Raw genomic sequence first — 27,926 nt, 5'->3', positions numbered from 1 at the left:
TGACATTGACATTCCAAATGGGCAGCATGACTTCATCAAGCACAAGCCATGCCATACTAACCTTATTTCTTTTCTTGACAGGATTACTAAATCAGAAGGATCACGGGGGTACTGTTGATATAATTTTCCTAGATTTTAGCAAAGCATTTGACAAAGTATCCCACAATATTCTTGTGGAATCGATAGAGAGATATGGGTTAGATGATAATAAAATTAAATGATTTTGAAACTGGCTGAAAGGCCAAACTCAAAAAATATTTCACTGTTAACTTGGCAGGTGGTCTCCACTAGAGTGTCCCAGAGATCTGTACTTGATCCTGTGATGTTTAATTTTCCTTGATGAGTTGGATAAAGGAATAGGTAGCATGTTTATAAAATTTGTAGATAGCAATAAAAACCATTAGTAACTAGCATTCATATAATGATTTAAGGTTTACTAAATGCTTTACAAATATCTCACTTGATCACCACAACAACCCTAGGAGGTGAGTCCTATTATAATCCCCATTTTACAGGTAAGGAAACCAAGACAGAGATTAAGTGATTTGTCCAGGATAGTACAGCTTGGTTGATATCTGAGTTCAAATTTGAATTCTGGTCTTCCTGACTCCAGGTCTAGCATTTATTCACTGTACCACCATTGGACTTAAGAATCAGCAATGATCTGGGTTCTAATTTAACTTCTAGTACTAAATGCATTGCTGTGGGCAAATTACTTCATCTCTCAAAGCCTCAATTTCTTCAACTATAAAATGGGGATAATAATATGACTTTCCCAGGGTAACATAGCTATTAAATGTCACAGACTGGATTTGCACTCAGGTCTTCCTGACTCCAAATTCAGCACTGTATCCACTGTACCCCCAGCTGTCTTTTTGGTGGGCATGACATTCAGAATCAAAAAAGATCCTAAGAGTCTAAAGCACTGTGCTAAGTCTGGTAAGGGGAAATTCAAAAGGAATAAATGTAAGGTCTAACACTTGGGTTCAAGAAATCAGTCTTACAAGTAAAGAATGGGAAAGGTCATCATCATCATAATAATAATTAACATTTATGTAGCACTATGTGCTAGATACTGTGATAGGTACATTAAAATTATTGTCTCATTTGATCTTTACAAGAACCTGAGAGAAGTAGGTGTTATTATTATCCCCATTTTAAAGATAAGGAAGCTGAGGCAAACAGAGGTTAAGTGACTTGTGCAGGGTCACACAGCTAGTAAGTATCTGAGACTGAATTTTGAACCCTGAGTACTCTATCCTCTATTCACTATGCCACCTAGTTCCTAGTTAGAAGGACCTGTTAGAAATTTTCTGAAAAGGATCTGGGGGTTAGAGTAGACTGCAAGTTTTGTTATTAATGAGCACTATGTTGTGGCATTCCAAAATGCTAATGTGATCTTGAGTTCCATTAAAAGAGGCAAAAGTGCCAGGAGTAAGAAAGTCATAGTCCCATTTTACTTAGGGTAAATCCTAAGTAGGCAAAGGGTAGACTTGTTGAAAGTCACAAAAGGAATTAGCATTGCAGTAGGATTTGAACCCAAGTCCTCTAGCTACAGAGCCATTCTCTTTCTACTGTATCATGTTGTCTTCATGCTACTCTCTAACCCTCTCTCACCATATATAGTAGGAGAGCTGTCCTGGGTAGAAGTTGGGCAATACTTTGTAACTGCCTTAGAAAATGTTCTCACCTTGCCTGTTCAAAGAGTTTGGATACCCCCATACCCTACCCTCTGCCCCATTTCCTTCTCTTTTCCACACAAACCCACATCTCCTCTAACCTCCTTCCTTTTCTCTGTGTGTCTATCTGTCTTTCTTTCTCCTATCTCTTGCTCAGTTATTTTATTTTATTTTGGGGAAGCAATCAGGGTTAAGTTACTTGCCCAGGGTCATACAGCTACTAAGTGTCTGTGTTTGAATTTGAACTCAGGTCCTCCTGACTCCAGGGCCAGTATGCTCTTCACCTAGCTGGCCCCTGCTCAGTTACTTTACAAAAATCTGTCTTGATCTCCCTCTCTTCCAATCTATTTGTGATCCAGGGGCCAACCACTAAGGGAAGCACTTAGAAAGGAAAGAACAATAGGTAGAAATTGCAACAAAGTAAATTTAGGCTAGATGTCAAGAAAAAACCTTCCTAATAATCAGAGCTGTCCAAAAATGGAATGGCCTGCCTTGTCTTTGTATTCCCAGTGCTTAGTACAATGCCCAGTATACAATAAGCACTTAATAAATGCTTACTGACTTGATTGCCCTGGAAGATGCTATATCCCATAACTTTGAAAATCTCCCATTAGAGATTGAATGGTTCCCTGACAGATATACTGTGGTGGGGATAGTTTTCAGATACAGATTAATCTAGCTTGCCTTTGGAGGATGCTTTCCCTCTTTCCTCATTTGATTTGGTCATCCCTATACCCCTATGAGGTAGGTTAGATATAAGTACTACTCACCCCATTTTACAGATGGGGAAACTAAAGCTAGTCACAGGGGCATAGAATTTAGAGCTTAAAGTGGCCGTAGAGAACAATTGTTCCAATTCTCTCTTAAGGATATGCCTTAGATTTAACAGGTGGTTATTAGCTAGGATTCGAACACAAGACCTCTGATGGCAGAAATAGTCCTCTTTCCTCTCTATGTGTTTCCCCTAGTGGCTGGCCCCTGGATCACAAATAGATTGGAAGAGAGGGAGATTAAGAGAGATTTTTGTAAAGTAACTGAGCAGGGGCCAGCTAGGTGGCTCAGTGAAGAGCATACTGGCCCTGGAGTCAGGAGGACCTGAGTTCAAATTCAACCTCAAACACCTAGTAGCTGTATGACTCTGGGCAAGTAACTTAACCCTGATTGCCTCCCCAAAATAAAATAACTGAGCAAGAGATGAGAGAAAGACAGATAGACAGAGAGAAAAGGAAGGAGGTTAGAGGAGATATGAGTTTGTGTGGAAAAGAGAAGGAAATGGGGCAGAGGGTAGGGTATGGGGGTATCCAAACTCTTTGAAGAGGCAAGGTGAGAGCATTTTCTATGGCAGTTACAAAGTGTTGCCCAACCTCTATCCAAGAGAGCTTTCTTACTATATATGATGAGAGAGGGTTAGAGAGCAGCATGGAGACAACATGATACAGTAGAAAGAGACTGACTCTATAGCTAGGGGACTTGGGTTCGAATCCTGATGCAATGCTAACTCCTTTTGTGACTTTCAACAAATCTCTTATCCTTCCTGGGCCTCAGCTTCCTTAGTGATTGATAGCTAACACAATAGATTAGCAATTCAGAATTTCCTAATCCTATTTCCAGCACTGATTTGCTCTGACAATATAGGACAAGATGTTTCCTCCTCCGAGGCATAAGAACAATGAGACAAATCTTCCATATTTGTCTGAACACAGGTCACCTCTGCATACAGGTTGTATTCCTAAAGTGAGTTATTTCTGAAAGGAAAAAATATATATGTGTGTACCCTGAAAAATAATTGCACACATTTTCAACATGGAATTACCATACCGAAAATATATTTACTGTGAAAGTTATTTTTGCATTTCTTTCCATGCAAATAAAAATGTTTTATTCATTTATCATCACTTTCATTGTCATTCTCTTCTTCCCAGGCTTCCCACAATATGCCGTCTTCACATTTTAAAGACAGCATCTACATTCTTTCCCATGTGGTTAGAATCCCATTGCCCTGCAAACCTACCACAAGGACTATTTAATTTTTTTCTGCCTGCTGTGGGAATGCGTCCTCCCTACAAGAACCAGAGTTCTGCCTTTAGGGGTCACCTTCGAAAAGCTTCTTCACTGTCGTGTAGAGGACTTGCAGCTCTGGAATAGCTATTGGGTCTGATTTTGATGAGCAGATCTGAAGAGTCACTGGGTTTGGGGATCAAAAAGACATGAGTTCAAATTTGGTTTCAGACAATTAGTAGCTATATGACCCTAGGCAAGTCACTTAACTGCTCCCTGACTCAGTTTCCTCAACTGTAGAGTGATGATCATAATATACCTACCTCATAATAATACTAAAATAGTATATAAATGTTATTTTATATGCATGCATATGTATGTATGTGTATCTGTATGTGTAAATGTATACATACCTCACAGGGTTGTTTCAAGAATCAAATGAAGTAATATTTGTAAAGCATTTAGCACAATATCTAGTACATAGCAGACCCTTGATGAATCTGTGTAACCTTTCCTTCCCCTTCCCATCATCCTCATAGCATAACTTCAGATGTCTTCTAACGGAACCTGGAATGAACATCGCTATGTACTGCAGTTGTTGTTGTTCAATTATTTCCAACTCTTCATGACGCCATGGACCATAGCTCACCAATACTGCCCAAGGGATTTTCTTGACAAAGACACTGGAGTGGTTTGCCATTTCCTCCTCTGGTACATTAAGTCAACCCAGTTAACTTGCCCAGGGTCACACAGCTAGTAAGTGTCTGAGGTTGGATTTGAACTCAAGTCTTCCTTACTCCAGACCCAGCACTTCATCTACTGAGCCACTTAACAGTCTCCATGTGCTACAGACATGATTAATAAAGAACACTACTCATATGTCATACAAGTCAGATTTTTAAAGGAAATAGGGTCCATATTCAAAGCAATTCAGTAGTTTCAGTGAAAAATCACTATTCTAAATAATGGTCCATTAGTAGAGAAAGCGCTAGATTTAAAGTTAAAGGGTTTGGATTGGGTCCTAATTCTGACACTTCCTAGCTGTGTGACCCAGGACAAGTTAATTAACCTCCCTGTTTCCTCAGCTGTAAAATGAGAGGGTTGGACCAGGTGGCTTCTTAAGTGCCTTCCAGCTCTAAATCAGTGTTTGTAAGAACTCCTTTATAATCGTGAACTGTTTTGTTAAACTCAGAAGTTCTATACTTAAGATGTTAGTGGTGACTTGAGAAGGTCAATTTATAAGCCAACAGATTTCCTTTTTTTAATCATTCATTCAACAAACATTTATTAAGTTCTTACTGAGCTAGGCCCTGGAGATATAAAGATACAGTCCCTCTGACAAACCTAGTCCTAGATTTCTATCCTTTTCCTTTCACAACAATTGGAATGAAGTGGTCAGCCACAATGTTGTTATTTGAGGTCGAGAATCCACTTGGTTTTCAATATCCTTATTTTTTTTTGAGTGAAGACAGGAAACACAGACAAATTCCAAGCCTGTTGGATGATTTGCTGCGTGTCCAGTAGGGGTTCAACTTGGAGTGATACAAGAGCATTAGAAGCGGTTTTGCAGACCAGATGGAGGATTACAGCTTAGATCTCCTATCTGTGTGCAGAATGGTGTTTCAAAAGGATGAATCTGGCATCTCTATATAAGACAGCTTAGGAAGGCAGACTGGAAACCAGGGGACCCATTTACTCTTTCAGTAGTTCAGGTGTGAGGTGATGAAGGCCTGAACTAGTGACGGGTGGATGAATGGGCATGAGAGAGAGGAAGAAAGGGGAAATGGTTAATAGTGAATGTGGGTGGAGGAAGAGGCATAGGAGTGAAGGATGCCTCCAAGGCTTCAAGCCTGGATGATTACCATGGCAGGAAAGATGATGAGTAGGGCTTAAAATGCATTGTTTGGAGTGTTGGTGGGAGAAATGGGTCTAGATGTATTCTAAACCATCCAACTGAATTCCAGAAGGGAGATTGAGGATGGAGATGTGTGGGCTATTTGTGTAGAGGTGAGGAGAGAAGCCAAACTACAGACAACACTGGAAACGCTCATTTGTTTTTGGTCTTTGTTTTTTTGAGACTTGTCCTTATCTCACCCAGGCTAGAGTAGCAGTGGTCACTCATAGGTCCAATCTCACTGCTGATCAGCAAGGAAGCTCTGCCCTGATCCATTTCTAATCTGAGCTGTTTCTCCCTTCCTTAGGTAACCTAAGGGCTTCCCTCCCTGGGACTCCCTACAGAGGTACCAAACAGGGAGGCCATCCAATCAGTTATAGTCCTGTTGTAGTTCAGAACTCCCAAACTCAAGCTATCCACCAGCCTCAGCCTCCCCAGTAACAGGAATTATAGGAGGATATCCACCCTACCTGGATGATTTGTAAGGTTGTGTCCACAAAAACCTAATGGCCCATAGAAAGAATGTGTGTTCCAAGAGAATTATAAGAGCATAGATTTGGAAGTGATCTCAGAGCAGGGACTTAAGAATTCTTCTGGTCCAACTCCCTCATTTTATAGATCAGGACCCTGGGGCCCTGAAATGTTAAGTGCCTTCCCAAGGTCACATCAGAGGCAGGATTGGAATCCAGGTCTTTTGATTTCAGTGAAGGTCTATACCACTCTGCCTTCTAAAAGATGTCAGTCTTCTTTATTCCCCAAACCTGTCCTTTACATATCCATTGACCCATTGCTGATTTGACTTAGGGTACTTCAAACACAAAGACTAGCTCTTTTATATCTCAGAATCCCACAAAGTTCCTGGCAAAATACTCTACACCCTGTAGGTAGTTAGTACATACTTGCTAAATAGTAAATGAGCAGCTAGAGTCTTCCCAGACTCTCACAGCGAAGTGATTCATGCTGTCAGTCACAGGAAGACTGAGACCCAGGGAAAGGCCAATGGCCAGAAATTCTGAGCTCATCTTTGGATTTTCTCTGGATCTGCTACTGGGCAGAACCATAGGTAGACATCCTAGCCCCAGTTCAGTTGTAGAGTGGGGATTGCAGGAGAATACTGTCCTCCAGAAAGTGGGATGGAGGAAGGGGTGATAGCAGACAGAAGGAAGTTGGGAGTAGGGAAAGGCAAATTTCAAGGGAGCAGTGACATGGAGAACACCCTCTGGATAGTGATTAGAGATTGACCATGTTCAGTAGTGTCAGGCTCAGAAGCCAGCTGAAGACTACCAGGTCCTAGGAGGGTGGGCCAGAGCACCATTATGAGAAGGAAGCATGCCCCATTAATATTGGCTATTGTTAGTACCCTGGGGCAAAGCCTGAGCATAACATCCTACTTTTGGCTCTGTCACTGGGGGGACACTGGTCTTTGCTGTTCCATGCCTGTTTCCCCATATGTGATAGTATAATTCTGTTTCACATAAATTCCTATTGCTAGCTCCTCCTCCTGTCTAACTCCAAATAAAATCCAGGCTTGTTAAGCAGCCTCTTCATTCTGCTATCCTGACAGGAAGCCATTTGACCATAACTCTTGAGGGAAACTTAATAGAAATACAGTATGGAAGAGGAAAAGCCAATTTAGGCTTAGGAGATGGAAAATTCTTTCCTATCCCCCATGATAATCCTCTCCAGGTGTTTCAAAGACAGATCATAAAAGTTATTTCTTTCCTCTTTTCTGAGATGACTTAGGAGATTTGCACCACATGGGGGAAACTGTTGGGTCATCTGGAAATCATGAGCAGGGCCTTTGGCCAAGAGCTCTGCTCACTTCCTTTCATTTCATAGGTCCTCATCATTACTAGTTACTGGGACAGCCTAGGACCCCTCCTTGACTTTGCTGATCTCACTCTTGTCCTATTCACAACCCCATTAGGCAGAGAATAATGATCATTCCAACTTTGAGGAATGGAATTTTTAGGGAGAGGAGAGAACAGAACCATAACTAACCTGGATAGAATGGAGATTTGTCCAAGGGTGCTGACATTCATCATGATTCTCCTTTCTCAGGGCTTGCCCTCCTGATCAACCCCCACAGGGGCAAAGGAGGGAGTGGGGGTGACATGGTCAGACCTTCACTTTAGGAAAATCACTTTGGTGGCTGAATGGAAGATGGATTGGAGTGGGGAGACAAGAGGTAGACAGACCCACCAGCAGGTTTTTGTAATAATCAAGGCTTGAAGTGATGAGAGCCTGCACCAGAGCAGTGGCAGTGTCCAAGGAGAGGAGACATATCCAAGAGATACTGCAAAGGTGAAATTGGCAGGTCTTGACAACAGTTCAGATAAAGCTTTGTAACTAGGCAAATCATTTCATGCCTCTTAACTTTAGTTTCCTCATCTGTAAAATGGGGGTGTTAGTAGCAACTACCTAGAAATATCTCATAGGGTTCATTAGAGGAACAAGTATGTTTTCATACATAAGTGCTTGGAAAACCTCATAGCACTAGATAGATGTCAGCTGTTGTTATTTTATTTTTGTTATTATCTCTCAGTTAGTCATATGGGTGCCAATAGCTCCCCAGAGATAGCAAGCTGTTGTTAGTACCTACATGTCTATCTAGGACAGGAGAAATGTCCCTCTGAGCAATTCTCCCCAGCGTGCTCCCTCAGGGAGACAGACAGAGCACCTAGCCTCTTCTAGTTGGTGATGTGGTCCAGGGGCAGGTCAGGAATGAGTTAGAAACTCAAGGAACACCCCTTTCAGTAGAGAATTAGAGGAGCTGAGAGGGCAGCTGCTGCAGGAGCTCTCCATGGTGGCCAGACCTGGAAGAAAAATGATCTTCTCCCCCTTCACCATCTAGGAAGACTCCCTTGGGTAAGCTGAGCCCATTATTAAACATTGCTATAGCACTCATGCATTCTGAAATTAACATTGTATTGGTCAATCCTCAATTCAGTTAGTATTATATGAGGCAGGGGAACGTGTGTCAGACAATACTAATATCTGATATTTATGTATCAGGGAAGGTTTGCAGAATGCTTTATGTATATTATGATATTTGGCCTATAAAAGGCATTATTGGATCATCACAAGAACCCTGTGAGTTATGTGCTTTATCATACCCATGATACACATGGAAAAAGTGAGGCTGAGAGTGGTTATGTTACTTACCCAAGGTCACACTGCTAATAAGCGTTTGAGGCAGTGTAATAGGTGGTTCTGGTTCAGGTTGGTTCCCTGTTTAGGCTCAATATTAGAAGAAAATGAAGTACTTGTATAGCATTTAATGATAAACAAAAAGATAGTTATTTAACCATAGCATAGAAAAGATATTAAAAAAGGAAACTACAGAATTTAGTGTGGGTAGATGTACTTCCTCTCTTCCTTGCCTCCACATTGATACATATCTGGTTATCAGGGCAGAGTATAGTGACTCAGACCTTGGTTTATCTGTCAAGTATGAAGGACCTAATTCCACAGAGGTGGCCTTTTATGCCCTTACATGACCAGAAAACCATGTCATCTTGGCCAGAGTTCATTAAGAAAATGCATCAACAGAGAGGGCCTTGAACCTTAATCTTAGCCCCCATTGCCATTTAGGAAAGGCTATATGGCCAGGGGAGGGTGGAGGAAGGGAGGAGACAGACAGACAGACAGACAGAGACAGAGAGAGGGAGAGAGAGAGATACGAAGGAAGAAAAAGAAAGAAGGAAAGGAAGGAAGGGAAAGAAAAAGAAAAAAAAAAAGGGAAGGGAAGGGAAGGGAAAAGAAGGGAAAAAAAGAAAGAAAAGGAAAAAAAGAAAGGTCTTCCCTGGTAGAAAGTAAGATTCAAAGGCAATACTTCTTGTCTCCAGATCCAGCTTGCAAGCCACTGTGAGAGGCTGCTTTCCCAGCTCTAATATATACTATATGACCTCGGGCAAGTTCTTTAATTTCTCTGAACCTCAGTATTCTCCTGTAAAGTGAGGGTGATAATTCTTGTCCTACCTTTCTCACAGTTATTGGGTGTCACAGGTGCTTCACAAGCCATAAAATGCTAAAGAAGCATAAGCTCATTTTCTTCTGCCCAAAAGGAGAAAGTGATACAGGTCAACCAAGAGTTAGAAAGAATAACTATAGATTTGGAATTAGGAGATCTAAGTTCAAATCCTGGCTGTGCCATTTATGATATGTGTGACCTCACCTGGATCACTCAGTTCCCTCACATGAATGGCTTCTAAAGTCCCTTCCAACTATATGTCTACAATGCTATGACTCATATCTTTTTCCCTACAACAATTATTAGGGGCAGAAGAAGCAAAACCAACTCACGTCTAGGAGTTCGGTTTATAGGGTTTGTGGCATGTTCCCTAGAGTTCATGTCATCTCCCTAATACTCAGTTTCCCTATCTATAAGATGAAGGGTTAACCTAGATGATGAAAGGCAGCATAGCAGAGTAGACAGAACACTGGACCTAGAGTCAAGAAGATGTGAATTCCAATTCTGCCTCAGACACTAACTAGCTGTGTGACTTTGGACAAGTCATTTAACCTCTCAGTGCCTCAATTTCTTTCTTAGTTAAAAATAATGATGACAGAATGGAACTCAGTGGTCTGTATGGTCCATTCTAGTTTTACATCTATGATGCCATGAGGCACCATAACTTAGAGGAGGTGAAGCAGCCAAACAGAGACCAAAGCAGGTTCCTAAGTCAGAAACTCTCCATTTCCAGGCTGTTCTAGAACCCCTCTGCCAGATCTAAAAAATGGCTCTGCCATTGACAAGAATGAATCAAACCACATGGGTCTCAGGAGCTGTCCAAAGGTACCCTCTCATCTCATCCTGTAACATGTAAATTTACGTTTCATAATAGGACAGGATGAGGCAAGGCTTTTTTTATTTCCTTCTCTTCATTTTTTCTATCACACACATTATCTTAATAGAAATGCATATCCAGGCACACACTCCACAAGAGTCCATTTTTGGAGACTTTCTCTTTGGAGTGCATCAGTGCTGCAGTGAGAAATTAGAAAAGGCAGTTTTACTCAGCAGCATCCACCAGCTCCCTCCTTAGCAGCAAGAGCCTTGACGAGCCCCAGCTGAGAATAGGTATTCAGAACACAGCATCCCTCCGAGAATCCTAAATGGCCGGTAGAGGAACCCTAGCTGTTGAATCCATCTGTTAAGTGCATTTTGCCCAGACTCACATCTCTCTTTCCCTCCCTCAAAAGCATTTCCCATCCCTCTGTCTCTGGATCCTAACACATCCGTGTCTTTTTGTCAGCCACTTGAAATCATTAAGGGAACCTAATTAGGTTTGTCAATCCCTAGGGCTGTCTGGGTGGCAAATAAGGCTTTTTATCCACTGTCCATTAACAGTCTGTTGACTGAAAAGGAGGCAGCATTTTCCAAGTCAGTACACAGCTTGCATCAACTTATTTTCCAGGGAGTGATTTCCTTTAGGAAGCTGGGAGTTGCCCAAGTTCTTGGTAGCCCATTCAAACCTAGCCCACAGCACAGGGTCCCCTGGCATCCCTGGGGGCCTGCCTGAAACAAGTTGCCCCAGGAGCTTAGTGCCCCAGGACTTAAAAGTCAGATGCCAAAGAGGTCTTAAACCAAGTTTGTTTGAGAATCTCCCAAATATTACTGGGGGTAGAGGGTAGGGGCAATGGGAAGAGGTCAATAATCTCTTGGATTTTATTAGACTCCATCCTATTCTAGCAAATGTTGGAGAGCTACCAGTCAGATACATTGTGATGGGAATTCCTTTTGGGTATGAGTTAGATTAGGTCCTTAATGTTTTTTGTTTTTCATGTGACAGTCTGGGGAAGCCTATGGACCCCTTCTCAGAAAAGTGTTTTTCAAAGTATAAAATAAAATGCCAAGGATTACAAAGGAAACCAGTAATATTGAAATATTATTACATATATATTATATATAGTATTATAACAATACATATATTATTACAATACATTTAAACAAGTTCATAGACTCCAGGTTAAGAACCCCTATGCTCCAGTTCTTGGGGTCCCTCTCAATTCCCACATTCTAGGTAACTCTATGATTCATTTCAGTTCAAGAAGATGAGGTTTAAAAAATGGAGTAAAAGAAAAAAAGAATTTTTTTCAAAAAGAATGCTGGATCTGGAAGCAGCAGAGCTGAGCTTGAAGCCTAACTCTGCAAGTCAGTATCTCTGGGCTTAATTTCCTTATCTGTCAGATGAGGAAACTGGATTAGATGGCCTCTGAGATCTCTGTCACTTTTAAATCTAAAGTCAGAAAGCATTTATTAAATACCTGCTCTGTGCAAGGGGCAGCTAAGTGGCATAGTAGATAGAACACAGGGCCTGGAGTCAGGAAGACTCATCTTCCAGAATTCAGATCTGGCATCAGATATTTACTAGCTGTGTGACCCTGGGCAAGTCACTTACCCTGCTTACCTCAGTTTATTCATCTGTCAAGTGAGAGGAGAAGGAACTGGTAAGCCACTCTAGTATCTTTGCCAAGAAAACCCCAAATGGGGTCATGAAGAGTGGGGACACAGATGAAAAATGTAAACAACAAAATAACTCTACACAAGGCACTCTTTAATGCCTGGGATATAAGGACAAAGATGATCAATGGCCCCTGTCATCCAGGGCCTGATATTTTACTGTGTTCATAGGAAAGTTCTTTAGTCTAGACTAAGGAGGTTTCAGGAGTAGGAATAGGTAACAAAACCCCACTTCTCCAGAGGATGTTTTAACACATAAAAAGGAAGCCTAGGTCATCTGTTGTTAAGTTTTCAAAACCGATCCAGAATGGAATTAAAATTCAGCTCCATGGATCCTGTCCCATTTCTTCTACCAATCTGGATTAGCAAGGTAGACAGAAAAGAGAGCTACTAGACACACGGGTGGTGAATGCAAGGTCAGAATTTGAGCTCACGGTTCTCTGACTTAAAATCCACTGTTCCTCCCATTGTATAATATTGCCTAACATTAAGTAAGCAGGTAGGAGACCTGCTTATATCCTGAGAAGAATTCAATAGAACAGAACTTGACTCTCTCTCTCTCTCTCTCTCTCTCTCTCTCTCTCTCTCTCTTTCCCCCCCCTCCCTCTCTTTCTCCCTTTCTCTCTCCCTCTCTCTTCCCCCTCTCTCCCTGATGAGGGATGGCTCCCTCTAGGTTCAGCAGGAACTCTGATCTTATCTAAGACCAGAAAACCTGCAATAGCGTCTGGAAAGAATTCAAGGTCTCAGGCTTAATTGGAGTGAGAGTTGTAGAAGTTTATTGTTACACTTCTATGAGAAGCGGGCAAGAGTCCTTTAGGGGACCTGCGAGTGAGAGGGGTACAGGTTTTTACTTTTAAAGGGTAGGGCTGCCATTGTCAGGGCTGACTGGACTGAAGGGACCTCAGTGCATAGATAAAGGTTAGAGCTGACTGAGAGGAACTTGTGACTTTAGTGCATAGATAGTTTAGATGAGATTTTGGCCAGACCAGAGAAGACATGAAGAGATTAAGTGAGAACAAAGGAGTCACAAGGTGTTGCCTAGGCAGAGTGAGAAGGGGAAGGGGCAGAGTTTGAGGCTGGGAAAGGGATTTTACAGATTACAATTTTACAATACAAATTGCAGTTACAATTGTATAAACTGCTTTTACAAATTGATTTAGACCCCAAGTACCCCATCATCCCTCCTCTCCTCCCCCCCTCCCTTTTCCTCTCCCTCTCTCCCCAACTTGCTTCAGAACTTAGTATCTGAGACTCTTGATCTGAAATTCAAGCTCTGCAAGGTCCCCACAGGAAAGAGCTGCAGTCTGGATTGCTTCTGAGAACCTTACAGCTTAGATTCTGCAAGTCCCACATCACCCTTACAAGGGCTCTCTATCAGAGATAATAATAATAATAATAATAATAATAATAACAATAACAATAAAACTGGCATTTACAAAATACTTTCTTTGCTGTAGCTTTTTAAAACTGTAATATCCCCATTTTATAAATGAAAAAAACTAGGATTCAGAGAATTATTTGCCCACTCAAACCCACAGCTAGTTTCAGAGCCAAACTAAGAGCTCCCAAATCCAAGCCCAGCAATACCCCTCCTCACCTTTACAATTTTTGTTGACTGTTTTTGTTTCTACGCCATCTGTCCTTTCCCTTCCCCACCCAGAAAGCCTTATAATAAAAAATTAAAAAGACAGGGGAAAATTTTCAGAAAACTAACACATTAACCAAGTTAAGCCATTATATGTTCATCCATCATCTCCACCTCTTCAAAGAAAGAAAAGAATTAAAATTTCAAATCTCTTCTTTGGGGCTAAGCATGGTCATTACAATTGTATGGTTCAGTTTCAATTTGTTTTATTCTTTTCACTTGTACTTTAGTATGTTGTTGTATGTATGTATTTCTTATGTTGTTGGAGTCATGTGTAAATGATTTTCCTGATCCTATGTACTTGACTTTGCATTCATTCATCCTTCTCTGTATTCTTCATATTCATTTTAACATTTAAGTAACATAAAACATTAGTATTTTCATGTACCAGAAGTGATGAGCATCTACTTTTTTTCCAGCTCTTTGTTATTACACAAAAAATATTACTACAAAAATTTTGGCCTATATGGAACCTTTTTTAACTTTGACATCTTTGGTCTATGCTATAGGCCTACTAATGTGATCTCTAAATCAAAGGGTATGGACATTTTAGTCACTTTCTTAGCATAATTCCAAATTTCTTCACAAGATAATCGGACTGATTCATAGCTATACCAATAGTATAGTAATGTGGCCAATGGTTCCAACACACTGCACTAAAGAATAGGCAAATGACCAGGAACCAGAGTGTTAGAGAATTAAGTGTTAGAAAATGAAAAGGAGTGAGCTCAAGCCCTCTGCTTATTCAAAATCATCAGGAATCTATCCAGAATTGGGGCTCCTGAGCTATGTGAGAGAGGATATTATTGATTTCTCATTTTTATATCTCCCAAAGTGTTAGAAACCTGGATTTAGGTCTTTTTCCCTAGGAACTAAAAATAAGTGTTGGTGTGTTATATATGTGTGTGTGTTATATAATGTCACATGTGCATATGTGTTGTATGTATTATGTCATATATGTGTGTTATATATTATGTCACACATTGTAGCAGCAAGCACCCCAAGCATCCTCAGGGTTTGCAGCTACCACAGGTTCTTGGATCTGCTTTGTTAAAGGAAAGCAACTCAAAATGGGTTAACAAGCTTACTTTAATCAGTCAGACATATATCGTTTACCTTGTTCAGGGGAAAAAGGTCAGCACCCTGAACCTCAAAGTATACAGGCATAATTATCAAGACAGAAACATCAAGTAGACAGATTTCCAAACTGTCCAACCATTACATCCATACCCAGTCAACATCTGGGTTTCCACATTCTGGGTTTTTCAAAGCCGGGGGACTCTCAACAACGGCCTCCCAGAATTCAGATCAAATCACAGAACACTTCTCAAAGTGAGTCCCAAAACAAAGCTACACATCAGGGCTTATATAGCCTTCTCCTGGCTCAGAGAATGTAACAACCTTATTGACCCACTGGCCAATCAAAAAGTATCTACTGAAAAACAAGCCTCCCTCCCCAGGCTTCTGGTGCACTTTAGCCTAGGGGCAGGGAAGATCTTTAAAATTTACATTCCCATTACACACATGTATGTGTTGTATATTGTGTCATGCATGTATGTGTTTTATATTATGTCATGCATATATGCATGTATATGTTATATATTATGTAATATGTGTGTGATATATTATGTCATATATGTGTGTATGTATGTGTGTTACATATATTATGTCATACATATGTATGTGTGTGTATATATATAAATAACTGATGAGCAGCCATAGGCTGTTGTACTACCCATAAATGCTCAGAGAAATCTCGTGTAGGGGTACAGCCAAGGGCAATAACTAGAGAGTAAATCTTTCCCAGTAAGAAGAAAAAGGGGAATGGTTAGACTAGGCTAGTGGAAACCATATTCTAAGGGTGAGGTCCAGAAGAGGAAAGGATACCTCCTCCCTTTTCTGTGAGAGTTTAATAGGCGAAACTTCTTGTTTTATCTTCAACCAAAAAGTCTGAAATTTGAATCTGTGCTGAGACTTTTTGGAGACCCAAGAGAATAAATATATTCCAAATAAATACTAGATAGTTTAGGAAAGGAGAGAACTGAACTAGCTGCTTTGGGAGGATTGGGAAAGGCTTTCTGTACATGTGTTTTCTTGAGATGCATGGTGGAAATAAGGGATTTTGTGAGATAGATACAAAGAGGAAATATATTTCAGGCATAGGGAAGAGCCAATGCAAAGACAAAGAAATGGGAATGCCATGTGTGTAACCTCCATAAGGGTAATTTGGGGAGGCTGTAGGGTCGATGAAGGGGAATAATGTATAATGAGGCTAGAGAGGTAGGTTGAGGTGAGGTAGTGAAGAGTTTTAAGTTCCAAACAGAAGAGTTCATATTGATCCTAATGTCAATAGGGAGCTACAAGAGGCGATTGAGTAGGAGAGTGACATGATCAGACCTGCACTTGAGGAAAATTACTTTGGTAGCTTTGTGTAGAATGAATTGGAGTAGGAGGAGACTTGAGTTAGGGGGACCCGATATTGTCCAGGTGAATCCAGGTTAGAGGCAATGGTGACCTTAAGTAATGTGGTGGCTGGGTGGGTAGTGAGAAAGGAACTTATGTGAGAGATGTAGTGGAGATAGAAATAACCCAATTTGCAAGCCTGCCAGCATTGAACCAATGTCAGCTCTGCTCAATGGTTCTCTCCCAGCATTTTCTAGAACTCCTAAGAGAACATCTCCATACAATCCTCTAGATTGACAGCGGCAGCTCTTGGGGTGCTGCAGGCATGTTTACATCTCAACATCTGATTGAGCTTTGCCTGATTGTTATGAGTGTTCCTTCCTCAAAATATGTGCAATTCCGCATGTCAATCAAGCTCTTTTCAACAGCAGCTGCTCACAGAACACTTGAAAAAGTAGTTTTATTTTGAAACCCTTCCAACCCCAGCTTGCATCATCCCATCCATGCTAAGAGAGCCCACTGGCTAGGGAAGAAAACCATTGCCTCCAGCACACAGCCATAAAGAATAAAAGGAGAGGGATGGGCACCCTGTAAAGCACTCTCCTTTCCCCTACTTAGGGCATATTTGAATGAGAATGGGATCTTTTTTTCACTCCCCCATCCCCACTTTATTTGTTCTGTATCCCATTCCCCACCTGGAAGGTATATCGTTTGCTACTGGTAACAGCCCTAGAGATCCATGTGTGGCCTTGACATCACAGCTGGTTGATGAGCAGATTATGGTAATGTCATAAGCAGGAGATGATGGCTTCAGGTAGGGAACAGACAGTGGGAAAGAGCAGAACCATAAAGGGGGGCTGGAGGGCCATTACCTAGTCTTACCTCGTTGTGTGCTGGGGCATTAAGCAGCTGATGCCTGGGCTTTCCTCGATCTTTTGCAGAAGCATTAACCTGGGGAAAATATGTCTGTCTCTGCCTTCTTTTTCTACTTTCTCCAAGTAGCTCTGAGGCCTCTGTGTTGAGCAGCTCACTAATCTTTGGAATAGCTTTAAGAGGGACCAAGATCATAGGTCTTCTGGTCCCTGTTTGAGGGAGATGAGGAAACCAGGCATGAAAGAAGTTTGTGCTTTTTAACCTGTACACAAGTTGACTCAGAAAAAGACTGAAGTCAGTGTAGTCAACAGCGTAGGTTGCGAGCTTCCTGGGTACAAGAGACAGGGGATGATCATGTACCTAGCCCCCAATAGGTCTCATGCTGGACACTGGATAAATGTTCATGAGAAAGAAAATATTCAACAAAACCTAACAAGTTCTAGCAAAGTAAAAAAAAAAAATCTTGGCGGGGGATGGGGGGGAGGGAATAGAATAGACAAAAATATATGCATCAATGTAACTAGAAAGAACAAAAAAAAAAGCTATAACTGAATTCTATGTAATTATAATGACCAAGATTGGCCCAAAGTAGGAAATGGGAAAATGTTCTTTTCTCCTTTCTTTGCAGAGGTTGGGGACTATGGGTATAGAAAATTATGTAGACTGCCAGACATGATCAATGCTAATGTATTGTTTAATTGTGCTGAACTGCTTTTTTATCTCTCATTTTTTAAATTCTTTGTTGTATGGGAAGGTTTGTTGGGGAAAGGGATGTCAAGAAATATATTTGGAAATGAATATGATGTAAAAAATTATTGATTAAAATTTATCAATTAAGATTTTTTTAAAAAGATATCTTAAAATTGATATTAACATTTTAAACAATTAAAAAAACGAAACATCTTAAACATTCTTAAAAAGAAACTAAATTTAAAAAAAAACAAGGTCATCAATATACCTCCATAGAGATGGATACAGAGGTGCTAGAAGAGATTGGATTAGCTCAAGATTCAGATTGTAGCATCATAGATTTAGAATTGGAAGGACTTTGGAAGTCTATCTAGTTCAATCAATCTGAGCGATCACCAGTTGTCTTGCCACTGGATTTCGATGACCCAGGAAGAGATAGTGAGGCTAACAACTTTGTGCAACTCTGCCTCACTTAAATCCAATTCATGCACAAGTCACCACCCATGAAGACATTGGTCCTCTTTGAAAATGAAGGATGACAACAATTCAACCAATCCCTTCATTTTACGATAAGGAAACTGAAGTCTAGAGAGGTTAAACAATTTGCCCAAGGTCACACAAGAAATGGTGAAGCAAGGATTTGAACCCGGGTCTTTGACTCCAAATATAGCACTTTCTCCAACTATACTATGGGATATTGTTAAACTGTGAGTCAGAAGACCTAGTCTCAAATTCCCATTCTTTCACCCACTTACTACTTAATCCATTTAACTTTGCTTTCCTCTTCTGTAAAATAGTCATTCTAAAAGCATTTATTAAACACCAACTCTACAATCCACAGCACTAGCAGCTGAGGAGCTACAAAGCTAAGACAGCATCTCCACCTTCAGGAGGATTGATCAGACCTGCCTACTTAGTTGTTGAGAGCATCAGATGAGATCATAGCGATGAAAACATGCATTGCTGTGCTTTGTAAACTGTAGAATGCCATAAGGGACTCTTATTACTCAAATACAATAAGAATCACTCACCTTTCTGTTACACCTCACATCGACCCTGTGTGGGAATAAGCCACATAGTCTTGTCTCTATCTCACACAGATCAGGAAACCATGTCACAGAAGTTAGTGACTTACCCATGGTTATGCCATAAGTATGGCAAATCAAAGATGTATGGTAAATCAAGGGTCTCCAAGGAACTTCAGTCTGGAGCTGAAAGGGTCATCAAGCCATCCAGAACCACCTCCCATTTTACATATGAGGAAACTGAGGGCTAAAGAAGTTGAATCACTTGTCCAAGGATTACATAGGTAGTAAGCGCAGGATTGGAACCTAGATCCTCTACCTCCTTAAGCCAGTGCTCTTTCCATTGGACCATGCACTGGAAACCTGAAGTCTCCTTAATTTAGAGACAGCTAGGTTGCAAAAAGAATAGAACACTGGATGTGGAGTCAGGAGTTCAAATCCAGCCTCACACATTAACTAGCTATGTGATCCTGGGGAAGTCACTTAACTTCTATTTGCCTCAGTTTCCTCAACTGTAAAATTGATATAATAGTACCTACCTCATTGGATTGTTGTGAGGATCAAATGAGATGATATGAGTAAATCATTTAGCACAGTACCTAACACATAGTAGGTGTTTAATAAATGCAGTTTTCTTCCTTCTAGAGCTCTCCCCACCACCACCACCACCACCATAGTATTGCAACATGGTGGAAAGATATCAGTTCCCTTGCCCCCATGGTTTACCATAGGTACTCTGTGTGCTCCTATTTCCTATGGGCAGAGCTGAACTTGATGTCTCTCCCTTGGGGCACAAGGCAATATTCAGGAGTAGGGGGAATAGAGGAAGGGTGACACACCAGATGATGCTGGGGATATTGCCAAAGCCAGTCCAAGCAAGGTTAGCTGTAGCAAGGGAGAAAATCTCCTTTTCTCCTAGAGAATCTGGTCATGTATCTCACAGAAGTCAAAGGGGAAAGTGGGCCAGGTAGAGAGACAACATAACCTGGGACAGGTGGTTGGGAGAGGTTGGGCTGTATTGTGTAATGGGCCAGAGGAAGAATTTGGGGCAGGGAATGGGGAATGACAATAGCTATGTGGAGGAAATTTCTTCCCCAACCCCAGAAGCCGCATGCCTCACCCCTTAATATTGGTACCCTGGGGCAAGGCCCTATTTACCTCATTAATTAAAACTCTGCTCACTTTAATTAGTAAGATCTGGAATTATCCCCACATTGTGCTTGTGCATCAGACCCACTTTGGACCTAGAAGGGAAGGTTTTCTCAGATGTTCAGAAAGGCTTAGTCCCAGGTTCTAGACTCCAAAGTGAGTTATCTGAGATAAATAGCAGCAGATATTGAACTAACACTTAGGGCCATAAATTTAGAGTAGGGCCAGCTAGTCCAATCCCCTTACTTTGCAGATGAGGAAATAGACCCAGGGAAGTGAATTGTCCAATTCACAATTGTCCAAAGTGAGTTTAAATCCTAGGTCTTCTGACTCCAAATCTAGCAATTTTCCACTCTACTATGCCTCCTTCATAAGGGGATAAACTTTGTACCAACTGAGTGTGGAGAAATTCCAGATTGACTACCTACGTGTCTGCTGTGTGACCTATGGCAATTCAGTTAACCTGATTAGGTCTCAGTCACCTTATCTGTAAAATTAAGGGATTGGATTAGATGGCCTCTAAAACCCTTTCTAATTCCAAATCTATGGCCCTATGGTTTTGTGGTTAAAAAATGGTACCTTGGCAAATGTAGGGCACTTATTTGCCAGGCAAAGGTGAAGTAATGTTGGTTTACCATCCTAACTCATCGTTGGTTCTTGACCTACACAGATTCTGGCTCCAGATTGACACATGGTGGGAAGAAGGCTCAGGAGCCATCATTGCTTTTGACAACATCTCCCTCAGCCTGGACTGCTACCTTACTAGTGAGTTCACCCACATTCATTCCCTTCATTGCCTTCTCCTGAGCTATAGCCCCACACAGTAAAATTCAGCCAACAGTCCCTCTCTCTCACTTCCTATCAAGTCCTACCAACCAACCCTCCCCTGAATTCCATCTTTCTGTCTTCCTTAACTGAGCTCAACCTAACCAAGATGCCATGGTACCTTCTGTTTTCTAGTTAATGAAGAGGAGAAAGTATCAAGGGACGAAGCTCCCAATTCAAGCAACCTCTTTGAGAATATCTATAAGAAGTCGCCACAGGATCCAAGGTCCCGGGAGAATGCACATGGGGAGAACTTCAACTTTGATCCAACAGGTAAGGGCTGAACCTTTACTAAGCAATGTATTTCTGCAAGAGACACAGAACCAGATGGATAGTTTTGCTTTTTAAGGGGGAGAGGGGAAATTTGCTTAATAACTATGTCGCTATGCGAGAAAGCAGATCTATCCTTTGGAACCAAAAGGCAAAAATAGTATAAAAATTGCAAAGAGACAAATTTGGGTTCAGTATCAGGAAAACTTCCTCAGAATTAGAGCTATCTCAAAGTGGAAAGGGCTCTCTTGAGAGGTAGCAGTTTCTTCTTCATTGAAGACCTTCCAGAGAAGACTAGATGACCACTTACTTGGGGTTGTTTTAATGGAGGCTCATTTTCAGGTACAGGAAGGACCATCTGATTTCTGAGATCCTTTCCCATTCCCATACTTCATGATTCTGTGAGTCTCCCTGGCAATCTAAGCAAAGGGAAGAGTCTAAAGAATATGAGGATAAAACCTTCCTCTCTTCCATGCCTGAGGGATGCATATTTCTTAGCAAAAAGGAGAGAATCAACCTTAAAATGGTCTTAAAACCCTCAAATCTGCTAAGAGATGTATGTCTGGTATTGTGCTTAAGAATGGAGAGGTGATTTCAAAAGATCTCCTTCTATAGCTGGGAAGTATTTTTGAATGTAATGGCACCTGAGATTTCATACTTCTTGGTTCACAGCTTGGACCAGAGGCACAGAAACCCTTTGTTGGAAGTAATAAGCTCCAGGAGAGAGCTTTTTCAGGTTAGGAGTGCCTGTCATGCATACCTGGCTAATAATGTTTTCTTGTGAGGTCTCCTAAGAAATACTAATGCCACAATGCTAATGGGGCAGATATTCTAATGCGAAGAGGGGTTTGGTTTGGGCAGGAGTTGGATTCAATGAAGAAACAAAACATATTGTAAGAGGCTCTCTGGCCCCATGTATGATCTCTCTAGGGAAGGGTAGAGAGATTTCAGCATCTTCAGGTTCTAGCTGAGCCTCCCAAAGCAAGCTCACTTGGTTTTCCTTGTATTTTCTTCAATGCCTTGCATGTGATAGGGATGGAAGAACACATGAATGAATAAATGATCCAAGAAAACTTGACCCCGGCAAGAAGTCAGTTAATCAGTCAACAAGCATATATTAAGTGTTACTAAATGCCAGGCACTCTCAGCCTGAAGAAGTTCTCCACTATAACTTCTTTGTTGTTGTTCAGTCAATGTGTCCAACTTTTTGTGACCCCATTTGGGGTTTTCTCCTCAAAGATACTGGAGTGGTTTGCCATTTCCTTCTCTCGCTCATTTGACAAATGAGGAAACTGAGGTAAACAGGGTTAAGTGACTTGCCTGGCATCATGTAGCTAGTAAGTGTCTGAAGCCAAATTTGAACTCAGGAAGATGAGCCTTCCTGACTCCAGGCCCACTGCACCATTTAGCTGTCAGACAATATCCATTATTATATCTCTGATACAGAATTATAAATTCATGATACTCAGGTTTGATCAAGTTAGCAAAAATATGAATGAGTAGGTACAAACTGGTACCATTTTCACTAAATTCAATGGTTATTAGTTATTACTTAACTGAACTGTGGTTTTCTATTTTCTTTAAGAAAAATCTTTATTTTGTGTTGCTCCAAGATTGTATCTGAGCTGGCATACTATCTGAATCATCTTGACTGCTTAAAAGAATGAAGGTGTCAATTGTTTCCTCAGAACCTTGGAGTGCTCTAACTGCTGGGGGAAAAATGTTTTCAGTTCTTTGAAGTAAATGTTCCCCTTGCCCTGCTAAGTTCTGAGTTTTCTTCCTATGTAATGAGAAAGGAAATACAACTTCCAGGGGAACCAAAGTCCTGATTGAGTAGCTTGGCTGTAGGGCAATTTTGCCTCATTGCAACTAGGAGTGTGATAAGGCAGCTCAATGGTCCAGTGGATAGAGTGCCAGACCTTGAGTCAAGAAGACTCACCTTGGGAGTCAAGGTGGCGGAGTAGAAGAAGGACCTTCCCCCGCCTTCTGGCTTCCACCTTCCCCAATCCATGTAAAAAGGGGACTCTAAACAAACTTTGGAGCTGCAGAACCCACAAAATGACACAGAGAAAATAACCTCCTGCTGAGGAAAGCACAACAGGCTGGCAGGAATCGGCCAGCACGGTGCTCTGGGAACGGAGCCCAGCCCCAGGGCAGGCCTGGCCAGCCGCTGGCCAGAGGGACTCCAGATCAGCAGCAGCTGTGGCTGTTTCCAGAATTATCAACACATAGATGCAAAGGACAAAGTGAGAGTTCAGTGCAGTCTGGAATCTGGTACCCAGTAAGTGGGAGTGCGTGGCTTTTGCCCCCAGGTCTAGAAGCCACTGAGATGCCAGCACAGCCAGCCAGTGCCACATGGCAGCTTCAGCTCCTGGCCTGCAGAGTGTAGGGGGACCAAGCACCAGTCTGAGGGGTAATCGCTCTTGCTTTAACCTGCTTGGATCTGGATTGCAGTCTAGGGTGGAGGTCCTGGGGTGTGTGTCCAGCTTGCCAGAGTGTGTGGAGACCTCAGAGAGGGCACCCATCTAATACCTCCGGCAGCTGAGAAAACCCCAGCATTTGGGACGAAAGCTCCCCTGTCTGGTGGCAGAGTCCTATTGTGGCAAAAAGCCCAGGGGTCAAGTGACTGAGGGGCGACATAACCAGGCAAAGGAAACAAAGCAGACAGAATATTCCAACATTAGACTCCTATTTTGGGGACAAAAAGGATCAAAGCATGGAACAGGAGGAAGACAGTGAAGTCCGAACTCCTGCACCAAAAGCTTCAAAGGAAAATACAAGCTGGTTACAGGCCATAGAGGACCTTAAGAAGCAGATAAGAGAAGTGGAGGAAAAATTGGGAAGAGAAATGAGAACAATGCAAGAAAATTATAAAATGAGAGTCAACAGCCTGACTGAGGAAAATAATACCTTAAAAAACAGACTGACTCAAATGGCAAAGGAGGCCCAAAAAGGCAATGAGGAGAAGAATGTCTTAAAAAGTCTAATTTGCCTGATGGAAAAAAGAATCTCAAAAGCTCAATGAGCAGAATCATTGCTTCAGAATTAGATTGGAGCAAATGGAAGCTAATGACTTTATGAGAAATCAAGATGCTGTTAAACAGATCCAAACAAATGAAAGAATAGAAGGCAATGTGAAATATCTCATGGGAAAAACCACTGACCTGGAAAATAGATCCAGGAGAGATAATTTTAAAATTATTGGACTGCCTGAAAGCCATGATCAAAGTAAGAACCTAGAAATCATCCTCCAGGAAGTTCTCAAAGAAAACTACCCTGATGTTTTAGAACCAGAGGGCAAAATAAAGGTTGAAAGAATCCACTGATCACCTCCTGAAAAAGATCCCAAAAAGAAAACTCCTAGGAATATTATAGCCAGGTTCTGGAATTCCCAGATTAAAGAGAGAATATTACAAGCAGCCAGTAAGAAACAATTTGAATATTGTGGAAACACAGTCAAGATGACCCAGGATCTGGCAGCTTCTACACTGAGGGATCAAAGGGCTTGGAATATGATATTCCAGAGGTCAAAGGAGCTGGGATTAAAACCAAGAGTCACCTACCCAGCAAAACTGAGTATCATGTTTCAGGAGAAAATTTGGTCATTCAATGGAATAGAGGACTTTCAAGCATTCTTGCTGAAAAAAAACAGAGTTGAATAGAAAATTTGACATTCAGATACAAGAAGCAAGAGAAGCATGAGAAGGTAAACAGGGAAAAGAAATCATAAGGAACTTATCAAAGTTGAACTATTAACATTCCTACATGGAAAAACTATAATTGTAATTTATGAAACTTTTCTCAGTAGTTGAAGAGAATAGAAATATATATATGTCTATATATGAGGGTATATGGGCATATGAATACATATGTGAATGTGTGTATATATGTTTACAGGTATACATAGAGGGCACAGGACCAATTTAACAGGAAGGGATGACACTTAAAAGGCAAAATTAAGAGGTGAGAGAGGAATATAATGAGAGGAGATGGGGAGAGAAAGAATGGGGTAAACTATCTCATATAGAAGAGGCAAGGGAAAATGGTTACAATGGAGGGGAAGAATAGGAAGGCAAAAGGGAATGGGTCAACCTTATTCCCATTGAATATGGCTTGAGGAGGGAATGAAATACACACTAAATAGGGTATCTCACCCTCCAGGAGAGTAGGGGGGGAAGGGGATGAAAGGGGAGATGATGGAAGGGAAAGCAGGCTAGGGGAGAGGGAAGTTGGAAGCACCCACTTTTGAAAAGGGACGGGATCAAAGTAGAGAATAGAACAAGTGGGAGGTGGGATAGGAGGAAGGGAAATATAGTCAATCTTTTACAATATATCTACTATGGTAATGTTTTGCATTAGCTACACATGTACAACCTCTACTGAACTGCTTATCTTCCCAGTAAGGGTGGGTGACAAGGGAGGAAGGGAAAGAATCTGGGATTCAAAGTTTTAAAATCAAATATTCAAATATATATATACAATATTATTAATACCATTTTACATGTAATTGGGAAATAAGATATACAGGCACTGGGGCATAGAGATACACTGGAAAAGTTGAAAGGGATATGGGAGAAAATATGGGAGAGAGCAGATTGGAGGAGGGGATATCCTGTGGGACTGATATTTTGGGGTGGTGGGTAGGGGAAAAACAGGGAGAAAATTTGTAACTCAAAATCTGGTGGAAATGAATGATGTAAATCAGAAGTTAATAAAGCATTAAAAAAAAAAGAAGACTCACCTTTATGAGTTCAAATCTGTTCTCAGACACTTACTAGCTGTGTGACCCTTGTCAAGTCACTTAACCCTGTTTGCCTCAGTTTCCTCATCTGTCAAATGAGCTGGAGAAGGAAACAAGCCACTCCAGTATCTTTGCCAAGAAAATCCAAAATGAAATCACAAAGAGGTGGACACAAGTGATCAACAACAAAAGGAATGTCGTAGAGGAAAGAGCATTGGATAAGGCACCAGGAGACTTGTCTTCTAAGTTTCCACTCTACCACTAACTATTTGCATGATCATGAGGAAATTACTTTACCTCTCTAGGCCTCTGTTTCCTTGATGATAAAATGAGGGGAACAAATTAGATGATTGCCAGCTATAACATTCTGTGTTTCTTTAAATGAGATTCTTCCTCTCTCTTGCTCTTGCTTCCATGACCTAGAGGACAGGTAAATAGGGATGAGCAGCCCTCTCGAATTCACCAACAAGAATCTAAGTTTCCACCCACCTCTGCTCCTACTTTGATCCAAAGGCCTCTAGAATTTATTGTTCTTTAAAACCTGGGAAATTCAACCGAAGATGAATCCTCTCTATTCTGACCAGCTTAAGGCAGTTTCCAGTAAAGTCTCTTGGTCCAAGACAATCCTGTATACCTGACTAAAGAAACGTTCATTCTCTGCTGAGGAATCATCATCCTGGAACATTATGCCCTCACATCATCACTGGGACTCCAGGCTGAGCGCTAGATGAGCCAGAACAAAGGCCTCTCCTAGAACCCTAGAGGAGGGAGACTAACCCCTGGAAGATGCTTTCACTATCCTTAGGCACCTTGTTAGATACACTAGGTAATGGCACCTCCATCAAGACACTTCTGCTGTTTTGTCTTCTTCTTTGGAGACTCTGCCTTCCACTCAGAATTAGTGTTTAATGAAGTAATTTATTATAACAGAAGAAAAAGATGAAAGAAAGGGGGGTCCCAATAAGGGAGATAGATGCTAAGCTCCAAAAAACTAGATTCTTCTTGTGTACACGCTACCCACCAATGGAAAATTTAGAAAAGTGTTTGACTCCATATGCTGCTGCTCTTTGGAGTAAGAGACATTATAATGTATAATCCATTCATGATGACTGTTGGTCAAACTTCCGTTGCTAATGAATGTGACTCTGGAGATCACAGACATTTGGCTTCAGGCCCCTCAATGACCACAGGTCTCTCTGGCTCCAAGTTTATGGAGGTTTTGAAATGCCGCCAGATACCCTTTCTTCCATGCTGAGACCCTGCGAACCCTGAACTTTTGAAAAGAAAACCTAATTATCATGTCTTCTCTCTCCTATATACGGGAAATAAGTAAAACCCTAGCCCCTTGAATAATGAAAACACAGGAGGCAAAGTAATTAGTTTTAGACATTTCAGAACCTCCACAAGGCCAAAGTAAGAGTAACTGTAATAACAGAAACAGTCAGAACAACGAAGAATTTGCACTCTACACTTTCCAAATTCCCTAAGACCACTATTGAATATCTTGTTTGATCCAAAAAAACCTATAAATTAATGAATGAATGAAATGAATAGATAATATTTATGATAATTTATATAATATATTATACCACATATAATTATATAATATATTAATGTAATATAATTATACATTATATAATTAATATAATATGTAAATAATATATTGTATATAATTACATAATATATAATATAATTTATATATAATTACATAATATATAATATAAATTATATATAATTTATATAATAAATAAAGATACTATGTACCGTACAGTGGGGATACAAATAAGAAAAGGAAAAAAAAATTCCCCTCCCTCAAGATGCTTATAATCTAATGGGGGAAAAAAATATACACAAAAGAAAGCTAAAAAGCAGGGGGAAGCAGAGAATACCCAGTTCAGAGGGATGATGATGGTGGTGGTGGTGGTAGAGGAAAACCCAACCTGAGCAGCTGGTGGCAAATGAATGACTGGGAATTCAAGCCTTCTATAAAGGGAGGTTGTGGGAGGCGGTTTTTGCTCTAGCCTCCAGTCCTCCAATCAGAGAGGCAGAAGTAATTTAGGGTACTAATGAGGTATGAGTACCAAAGCTGAAGCAATTTCCATGGTGATGAGCTTTCTGGTGACCGAGCTAATCATGGGCGGGATGATGATGACAAGAAGACGGTGATGGAGTCAAAGTCAAGCAGAGTAGCTGGTGGCAAATGAATGAATGAAATAATGAATGAATGGCTCATACTTCTAACAATTGATTCAGACAAATAGCCTTTCC

The 27,926-nt window shown here is 41.0% G+C and overlaps 1 protein-coding gene across 1 annotated transcript in view; it reads left to right on the top strand.

Moving 5' to 3' along the window:
• Positions 1-27,926, top strand: part of ALK (ALK receptor tyrosine kinase) — a 1,085,901-nt gene that overhangs the window by 944,282 nt on the left and 113,693 nt on the right. Inside the window, exons 10-11 of the mRNA XM_069072137.1 lie at positions 20,493-20,587; positions 20,783-20,920. Of these exons, the coding sequence (XP_068928238.1) occupies positions 20,493-20,587; positions 20,783-20,920 (233 nt within the window). The remainder of the gene's footprint in view (positions 1-20,492; positions 20,588-20,782; positions 20,921-27,926) is intronic.

The sequence above is a fragment of the Petaurus breviceps genome, unplaced genomic scaffold (genome assembly GCF_028583685.1).
Source record: "Petaurus breviceps papuanus isolate PSGF00001 unplaced genomic scaffold, PetGlider_PUasm1.0 90845, whole genome shotgun sequence".
In the NCBI taxonomy this organism is placed as follows: Eukaryota; Metazoa; Chordata; class Mammalia; order Diprotodontia; family Petauridae; genus Petaurus; species Petaurus breviceps.
This window is presented reverse-complemented; position numbering and strand designations above follow the sequence as displayed.